Below are 10402 nucleotides of genomic sequence, written 5' to 3' on the forward strand. Positions count from 1 at the left end.
TATCAGTTTTTGAAAAGATTAACTAGATTAGTGAAATGACATTTCTTCTATATGTTGACAAAAGTGCACTAAGGGCTGCTGTGTGTGCAAGATAAGATATAATAGGATGGGATGAAATAGGAGATATAATTATATTTAATACTATCTCATATTTGGTGATTAAATTAAATTAGATTACAATAATGTTGTTTGTGTTTAGTTTAACACAGGATAGACAAGGTTTTATGTAAATTTTGACAATATTAAAATGAAAAATAAATATTAAATAAATGCTTGGATAGTAATTTAAATTTCATTATAGAGTTTATAAATAGTATTTTAAAATAATAAATTTATATATTTAAATTTAAAATTATGTAAAATTACTTATTACTTATCACATATATGGAGCTGAGATAATATTTGAGAAAATGTTATCTCAATTATTTATCTAATGTGAAAAAATAAATTGTATAACATTTATTCTATTACTTATATTTAATATATAAAGAATCAATAATAACTTAAATTAATAGATTAGGGAGAACCATCTTTCTAAAAAAAATTAAGATTAACTAATTTTTGGGATTTCCAACATAGTCCTTTTATCTCATGTTGTTAGCATAAGATATAGTCTAAAAAACTCATTCCAAGGGTCCCTTAAGGGCAAAAAACATTATTATCAGATGATAATTTAGTAGGCACAACCTGTATTATTCTTAGTTCACTTATTCATGACAAACGCTATATTGGGATTAAATTTTAGTAAAATAAGTCTATTTCACCATCTTTAACCGCATTCAACATGCCCTAATCATTTAGATCTTGTCAAGTTGTCATAGAAAGCAAGATATACTTCTTTTCTTATTTTGTAGTTAAAAAAAATAAACACAATAGATTTGTTTTAAGAGAATGCAATCATTATTTTGATGAGATTTTTTGTTTAAGAATTAATCTAATTATGTGGTTAGAAGACTATCTAATTGTTTTTTGGTATTTTAGAAGAATTATATGTTTGATAATAAATAAATTAATATTAAAGTAGAACATAATGATTGAGAGAAAATATTCTTTTAGAATTTTAAAATTATCATATTTTAATTGGGGTTCATTATGTAAAATTATTGAAATTTATAGTTTTTAATATTATAGAAAACAATAGAAACTGCTGAAGAAAATGCCAAATGAATTTTTTAGAATTCTAAAATTATTTTTTTTAATTAGGACTTATTGCATAAAATTTTTAAAATTTATATTTTTTATTATTTACCGAAAACAATGGAGGCTATTAAAAAAAATACTAAAATTGAGTGTCTGATACAAAGGGGGGGCAAGATAATTTTGTCCCAATGTAAACTAAATCAAGTATAAGCTTCCGTCTCTGCAATATCAACAACATCAGAGTAAACTGCAATATCAATACATGCTGCTGATTTTATATTGCAGCTGCTGAACTAAACATACCATGATGAACATCCACACCCGCTAAACCAACCATACTAAAATATAAATTAAATGAAGGTTCAGTGATAGTGACGGCTGAAGTCTCTGTTGGGAAAATGTGCTCTTTAAAAGCATATGTGTTTATTTAATTGTAATAAATAATTTTTCTGATTAATAAAATAAATGAGATATTTTATTCAAATATCTTAATTGCATTAATATTTTGATTAAAGTCCATTTAATCATATTATATGTATTTATATGATCACCATGTGGATTCACAGAAGACATAAATACAAGTTATCTTATGATTAATAAATTTAGTTCGCAGTTGATAAATAAAGTTGGGCATTTTATTTAGGTATAGACTGTAATAAATTCATGGAATGATTTGTCTTAATCATGTATGAATTTATTGATGTAGTACGACTACATTGAACATGATCACATATGAGATTTAATTAACTTTGTAATAACTGTCAGACTTATTAAATCTCATAGGCATTGATTTTACTGTAATCTTAATCTTCAGTTAATTATGATTTCATGATTGTAATTGTTATTCCATTTGAGTTACCAATGGGCATGACACATACTTGTAGTATAGATTACCCGGTATCTTGGTGGGAGCATTTATGAGTATTGGAGTTATAAATTAACAATATAAAATTTGTACAACACATTTCTTGATGGGATTTCGGCACTTGATCATAGAATTCTCTGGTCAGAGTGTGTCAACATATTTAGTATGTTGAAAATGATCATTTGAGAAAACCAGTAAGTATCAAGGAATAAGATGTAATTAAATCGATTGGACAGTTGAGATGTCGATTTAATTAACGATGTGGTACAAAGGATTATGCAGTAAAGAAATCGATGTGGCTTGGGACGAATTATTATTCGAGCATACAATTATGGAGGTCAGTTCCAATCTTTTAGTGGAGTAGATTTAGAATTAAATAATTGAGATAGTTTAATTACAGGCCTAATTATTATAGCCACTATTGTATGTTCCCAAATAATCCCCGGGTTAGCTCATTTAATTGACTACACCGCTACTAAATTAATAAGTAAGATAACTAGCTATTTGGGTTAAAAGCCTAAATATATTATTTAGTGGGAGGCTTCATGTAATGTATTCGTGTCTAAGGGGCCTTGTGTTATTTTACAAGATGGGCCCCTATGACAAGAAAGAAGTAACGTTACTTTTGATTTATTATTTTTATTTAAATCAAAATTGATTTAATAGAATTAAATAATATAAAAAATGGAGCCTAGGGTTTCCACTAGATAGAGATATAAAATGGTTTATTTTCTCCCAAAAGAAGAGAGCGGCCACTTTATACAGATAAGAGAAAAAGATTTTTCTCTCTAATTTTGAGAGAAAATTTTCTCGTGCTAGTTGCTTTGGTAGTGATAAAAGTGCCCACACGTCAAGTGTAGATCAAACCTGAGTCATAACCTAGAAGATCATTGGTGACAGTTCGTGATCTAATAAGCGTGGTGGTGACAGATCGTGATCTGCGAGCCTAAATCACTTCAGCGAAAAAAGTCAAATCGGATTTTCAAGGTACGATTTCTAAATTATGTATTCCTATATATTGTATGAGATCGGTCCTAAAAAATTTTATAAAAATTTTTAAAAACAGATTTTTTTCCAACAATTGGTATCAGAGCCATCTCATATTAATATATAAGAAAATGGTATGAAATCAATCTTGAAATTTATATATTAGAGTGGCATAATTTATTCATATATATTCTTTGTTTAATAAATGAAGGGAAAATATTCACCGTCCACCCATTTTTTACACTTTTTTTAAAAATACACAATTTCTTCATTTTTTGGCTGGAATCCACCTAAAGTTACATTTTTTTTTCACTTTTCCACTTCCGTTTGGAATCCGTTAAGAAAACTAACGGAAACTTAAAAAAATGACCATTTTACCCCCAAAACGAAAATTACAATTTCACCTTAAAAATTACAAAAAATAATTAGATTAATTATTTTCCCCATCGGTCAATAAATAAATTAATTCCACAACCATCAAATGCAGGGTTTTTTTTTTAAATATGTCTGTAATTAGAATGCTAAATTATAACAATAGTATTAAAAATAGCCCAATCTCACAAATCATCAATTGAATTTAAGATAAGTAGAGTTTTATTATTAATTGAGTTATAATCTCTAGTAGTTAAGATTTTTTTGTACTTCATTAAAGTACCAATAATGATATTCATCATTAAATCTTATTATTTTTGGTATTTTTTAAAGTGAAATTGTAATTTTCGTTTTAGGGGTACAATTGTCATTTTTTTAAGTTTCCGTTAGTTTTCTTAACGGATTCTAAACGGAAGTGGAAAAGTGAAAAAAAAAATAACTTTAGGTGGATTCCAGCCAAAAAATAAAGGAATTGTGTATTTTTAAAAAAAGTGTAAAAAATAGGTGGACGGTGGATATTTTCCCATAAATAAATAAAACATGTTTTGGTTTGTCTTAATTCATGGTTAGATTCTCTATTGTATTTTTCTTTTAGATCTGTAACAAGAAAGGTGGTTTATTATCACCATATTTCCCTCTTGATTTAGTTTACTGTTATAAAAAAATTGTAAGCCAAAAATTGGCGTAGGAAATTTGTAAATCGCTGGAGAATAATCACGAATGTCAGATCGGAGGAAACGAAGGCCGAAAATTTCAACAGTGGCAACTAACCAGCGCACGCTACAGCAGCGCGAGCGGTCAGAGTGGCCAGCTGCGCGGCCGAGTTTGGTTGGTTTCCGGCGTAACGGCGACGGAAAACTCGACGTTGATGGTGGCTGTCCGGTGACGTGGTGACGGTCGGCTGGCGTCTGAACAGTGGTGGAGGTTTTTGGAGATGGCGGCCGGAGAAGAAAGAAAAGAAAAATATGGATTTTAGGGTTTCATGGTTTTTATCATTGAGGTTCCTATAGTTTCATAATTGTTTTCGTTGGGCAGTCAAGTTTTAATTTTTTACATTTAAGTCTAAAAATAGTTTTGGTCTTAAAGAATCATAGTTTTAGGCCCAATTGAAATTTGGGCTTAATGGATTAAAATGCATATATAAAATTAAACACATTAAATTTATTTTTGATCCAAAAGTTTTATTTTAATAAAAAAATTTAATTATTTATTTATTTCCTTTCAAAATTAAAAATGGACCAATAATAAATTTAAAAGCTCAATTTCCCGTAGTCCATTAACAAAAACAAGCTTATGGAAGATAGACATTGACAAAAATCCCATTGAAGATTAGGCTTAGGGTTAATATATTTTTCATTTTAGGAAAGCTATGAATTAAGATTATTTAATTATTTTTCTATATGTTATGTTTTGGATGATAACATACCATGATAACATGTCATATAGAATAGGTAGTGTCACTCTATGCATAATGATGCATGTCATTCATTAATAATGAATCTCATTATATTGTTTGAAATTTACGTATGCTTAATAATATTGGATATCATCTAGATAATATTATAGGAAGCATGCAATTAACAATATGTATGTTTTAAAAGGAAAAACTAATTTTAAAATATTGAGTGGGAGAGGTAAATTTCAAGATAATTTTTCCCACGGGCTCCATTGTTAGTTCAATAATAAAATTATATATATACATCGACTTCATGATACGGTGATGCTCCATACGGAGGGTATATATATTAGATATTTTATTTGATGAACTTTTTCAAAGATAAAATTGAAATATTTTTTAATCAATTGTTCACCCCAACGGTGACTATTGATATGAAAAATACGTAGATTGAAATAATGGTTATACACTCAACTAAAATTTGTTATTAACATTCCCAACGAAGCTCTGTTAACAAATTTAGGCCCAAAAGGATAACGATAATTATTTATCACGTCTCTATATGAAAGTAAATAATCCAATGGGTAATTGGGTCTAGTAAGTGTAGACATGACTTCCCCAACGGATAACTTGTCAAAGCGGAACTAAATTATCGTTACAATAAATTAAAATGCATTTATGATTTTATGCATTTTTGTCATTTATTGTGAATATTCTTTCAAACTATTTATGTATGGATGTTTTATTTTTCAAAAAATGTCTTCCATGAGCCCACTTACTATTATTTTGAGTCAAAACAAACTCACTGGAGAGAACTATATAGATTGGAAAAGAAATATATTCATTGTCCTAACTGCTGAAAATTATAAATATGTCTTAACCCAGCCATGCCCTCCAGTTCCAGCGGATAATGTTCATAGAAATCAAAAGAGGCTTTATGAGAAATGGCAAAAGGCTAATGAAATGGCAAAATGCTACATTTTAGCCTCGATTTCTAATATTCTGCAGACCAAACATTAGAACTTGGAGACTGCCACTGAAATAATGGATAGTCTCCAACAGATGTTCGGGCATAGTACTCGCTCCGCGAGACAAGCAGCGCTGAAAGGAATTATGAACAGTAAAATGGGGAAGGGCACAAGAGTTCGTGATCATGTCCTTAAAATGATGGACTATTTGAATGATGTTGAGATTCAGGGAGCACAAATCGATAATAACTCAAAGATTGACATGGTGCTAAAATCTCTGCCAGAAACATTCAAGGAGTTTAAGGTCAATTATAACATGAACAAAAGAAACATGACCTTAACTGAATTAATGAACGAACTCCATTCTGTTGAAGAGATCTATTGTTCTGAGAAATCTTTGAGAAGCATAAATATTACTGAAAAAGCTTCTTCTTCTAGACCTAAGTCGAAAGGCAAAGGTAAGAAGAAAGCTGGGAAAAAGTGACCGTCTACCAAGCAAGATGGCAAACTAAAAGGCAAATACTTCAAGTGTGGACAAAAAGGTCACTGGAAAAATGATTGCTCTAAGATTGTGAATCAGGTATGGGAAATCTTTTTGTAATTGAGGTATGTTTAGTTCAGAATTCTATTGACACTTGGGTGTTGGATTCAGGAGAAATTAATCATATTTGTAATTCACTTTATTGGTTTCAGAAAACCAGGAAAATAAGTGAAGGAAGCGTCAAGATGCAGTTAGGGACATGACAGTTCGTGTCAACAGTGAAGACTGGATCTGTTTTATTATCTTTTAATAATGAGACTTTAGTTTTGAATAATTGTCTTTATGTTCCAAACATTAAGAGGAATTTAATTTCAGTAGCTTGTTTGTCAAAGAAATGGTACACTATAAATTTTGGATCCTCTGTTTCTATTTTTTATAATAAAAGACTTATTTGTTTTGGTACATTGGAAGATAATTTATATCATTTAAGTCCAATGATCCATTCTATGCATGACACAATGATCAATAATGATGAGCATACACATTTATCTAAGAAAAGAAATATTTCTTCCAACCAATGTTACCTCTGGCATTTACGCTTGGGTCATATAAACCAAAATAGGATACAGAGAATGATCAAAGATGAGATTTTGGGTCCATTAGAAAATGAATCATTACCACTATGTGAATTCTATTTAGAAGGAAAAATGACCAAAAGGCCATTCTCGGCCAAAGGAGTATGTGCAACAGTACCACTTGAATTGGTACATACAGATGTATGTGAACCAATCAATGTACAAGCTCGATGAGGTTATGAGTATTTCATCACTTTCACTGATGATTACTCAAGATACGATTATATTTATCTAATGCGTCACAAGTTTGAAGCTCTTGAGAAATTCAAAGAGTATAGGGCTGAGACAGAAAAACAATTAGATAAGAACATAAAGAAACTTCGATCTGATCGAGGTAGTAAATTTCTCTCAGGAGATTTCAAAGAGTATCTGGTTGAAAATTGGATTATATCTCAATTGACTGCCCCGGCAACACCACAACAAAATGGGGTAGCTGAAAGGAGAAATAGAACTCTTTTGGATATGGTGAGATCTATGCTTAGTTATTCGTCATTACCAATCTCATTTTGGGGACTTGCACTGGAAATTGCAGTTTAACTCTTGAACTTAGTTCCATTTAAGTCAGTGCCTAAAACCCCAATAGAATTATGGTCAGGTCGCAAACCAAGTTTACGACATATCCGTATTTGGGGATCACCAGCACATGTGCTGAAACCAAAGGCAGAAAAAATGGATTCATGTTCTGAGGTTTGTATGTTTGTGGGGTATCCCAAAGGAATAAGAGGAGGTTTATTTTATAGTCCTCAAAATAGGAAAGTGATCGTGATCACACATTTCACTTCCCTCGAGGAAGACTATATGAATAACTTCAAACCTAAGAGTAAGGTAATACTTGAAGAACTGTCAGGTGATCAGGTTGATGCTCAGCTTTCAACACATGTTACAGAATAGCAACAACCAGCTGATCAACACATGATTATCCATGAACAACCATTACTTTTAGAACCTCGTTGTAGTGGGAGGGTAACTAGGTTACCTGTGAGATATATGTTATTGGGAGAAACATATACATTTATCTCATATGAACATGTACAAGATCCCACTAGCTACAACGAAGCTCTAATAAATAGAGATGTTGAATTTTGGAAAAAGGTCATGAATCAAGAAATGGAATCTATATATTCCAATAAAGTTTGGGAACTTGTAGAGACACCAAATGGGGTAAAACTTATAGGGTGCAAGTGGATTTACAAGAGAAAAAGAGGAGTAGATAGAAGGGTGGAAACATTTAAAGTAAGATTAGTAGCTAAAGGGTTTACTTAGAAAGAGGGAATCGATTATGAGGAAACATTTTCTCCGGTTGCTATGCTTAAATCCATTAGGATTCTACTCTCCATTACTGCAGTGCTAGATTATGAAATTTGGCAAATGGATATCAAGACTGCCTTTCTTAACAGCCATCTTGAAGAAAACATCTACATACAGCAACCAGATGGATTTATACAAAAAGGCCAAGAACACATAATATGTAAGTTGCGGAGATCCATTTATGGATTGAAGCAAGCATTCCGGTCATGGAACATCAGATTTGATCAAGCGATTAAATCGTTTGGATTCATTCAGAACATTAATGAACCATATGTGTACAAGAAAATTCAAGAAAAATATGTAGCTTTCCTAATTCTTTATGTAGACGATATTCTCCTAATTAAAAACGATATATAAGTATTGACTACAATAAAGAGTTGGTTAGCAAAATAATTTGATATGAAAGACCTGGGAGAGGCAAATTATATTCTTGGTATCAAGTTACTACGAGACCGGAAGAAAAAAACTTTAGCCTTGTCTCAATCAGTCTATATCGATAAGATATTGGCTAGATTTAGCATGGAAAATTTCAAGACTGGTTTATTACCATTCAGACATGGAATTACATTATCTAAGGATCAATCACCTAAAACATCTGAAGAGATAGAGAGAATGAGACGAGTTCCCTATGCAGAAGCTGTGGGAAGTCTCATGTATGTCATGCTTTACACTCGGCCAGACATCTATTTTGCTATATGGATGGTTAGTAGATATCAATCTAATCTTGGACTTGAACACTGGACAACGGTCAAACATATAATGAAGTATATGAAAAGAATTAAAAATTATATGCTTGTGTATTCTGGTGATGAACTCATTCCAGTGGGTTATATTGATTCTGACTTTATGTCAGATAAGGATTCCAGAAAATCAACTTCTGGCTATGTGTTTACATTGGGAAGTAGAGCTATTAGTTGGAGGAGTGTGAAACAATCTTGTATCGCAAACTCCACAACTGAAGCTGAATATGTGGCTGCATCCGAAGCTGCAAAAGAAGTTGTATGGCTCCGCAAGTTCCTACAAGATCTTGAGGTGGTACCTGCTGTAACTGCACCCCTTAAATTATTTTGCGATAATAGTGGTGCGGTAACTCAATCTAAAGAACCAATGAACCACAAGAAACAAAAACATATTGAGAGGAAATATCATCTTATAAGGGATATAGTGCAGAGAGGTGATGTAGAGGTTACTAAGATTGAGTCACAGCAAAACTTGGCAGATCCTTTTACTAAGACTATTCTTGGGAAACCTTTTAACTTGCACTTAGAATCCATGGGCATGCGTGAGATGCCAAATATGTTTTGAGAGCTAGTGGGAGATTGTTGGGGAAATGTGCTCTTTAAAAGCATATGTGTTTATTTAATTGTAATAAATAATTTTTCTGATTAATAAAATAAATGAGGTATTTTATTCAAATATTTTAATTGCATTAATATTTTGATTAAAGCCCATTTAATCATATTATATGTATTTATGTGATCACCATGTGGATTCAAAGAAGATATAAATACAAGTTATCTTATGATTAAATAAATTTGGTTCGCAGTTGATAAATAAAGTTGGGCATTTTATTTAGGTATAGACTGTAATAAATTTATTGAATGATTTGTCTTAATCATGTATGAATTTATTGATGTAGTACGACTACATTGAACATGATCACATATGAGATTTAATTAACTTTGTAATAACTGTCAGACTTATTAAATCTCACAGGCATTGATTTTACTGTAATCTTAATCTTCAGTTAATTATGATTTCATGATTGTAATTGTTATTATATTTGAGTTACCAATGGGCATGACACATACTTGTAGTTTAGATTACCCGGTATCTTGGTGGGAGCATTTATGAGTATTGAAGTTATAGATTAACAATATAGAATTTGTACAACACATCTCTTGATGGGTTTTCGGCACTTGATCATAGAATTCTCTAGCCAGAGTGTGTTAACATATTAGTATGTTGAAAATGATCATTAGAGAAAACCAGTAAGTATCAATGAATAAGATGTAATTAAATCGATTGGACAGTTGAGATGTCGATTTAATTAACGATGTGGTACAAATGATTATGCAGTAAAGAAATTGATGTGGCTTGGGACGAATTATTATTCGAGCATACAATTATGGAGGTCAGTTCCAATATTTTAGTGGAGTAGATTTAGAATTAAATAATTGGGTTAGTTTAATTACAGACCTAATTATTATAGCCACTATTTTATCTTCCCAAATGATCTCCGGGTTAGCT

General features: G+C 31.1%; 1 protein-coding gene across 1 annotated transcript; it reads left to right on the forward strand.

Annotated features, from left to right (window-relative positions):
* The first annotated feature begins 5804 nt into the window (after positions 1–5804).
* On the forward strand, positions 5805–6472 carry LOC112100908. The gene is made up of 3 exons (XM_024190778.1): positions 5805–6186; positions 6309–6334; positions 6422–6472. Exons 1-3 carry the CDS (start codon positions 5805–5807, stop codon positions 6470–6472), a joined length of 459 nt encoding a protein of 152 aa, XP_024046546.1.
* The last annotated feature ends 3930 nt before the right edge of the window (positions 6473–10402 follow it).

This window comes from Citrus clementina, unplaced genomic scaffold (assembly GCF_000493195.1).
Source record: "Citrus clementina cultivar Clemenules unplaced genomic scaffold, Citrus_clementina_v1.0 scaffold_2, whole genome shotgun sequence".
Lineage (NCBI taxonomy): Eukaryota > Viridiplantae > Streptophyta > Magnoliopsida > Sapindales > Rutaceae > Citrus > Citrus x clementina.

Coding starts and splice junctions, on each gene's coding strand:
- LOC112100908 (XM_024190778.1), top strand. CDS start 5,805: ATGGATAGTCTCCAACAGATGTTCGGGCATAGTACTCGCTCCGCGAGA. Junction 6,187..6,308: donor ACCTAAGTCGAAAGGCAAAG/GTAAGAAGAAAG, acceptor ATTGTGAATCAG/GTATGGGAAATCTTTTTGTA. Junction 6,335..6,421: donor GAAATCTTTTTGTAATTGAG/GTATGTTTAGTT, acceptor TATTGGTTTCAG/AAAACCAGGAAAATAAGTGA.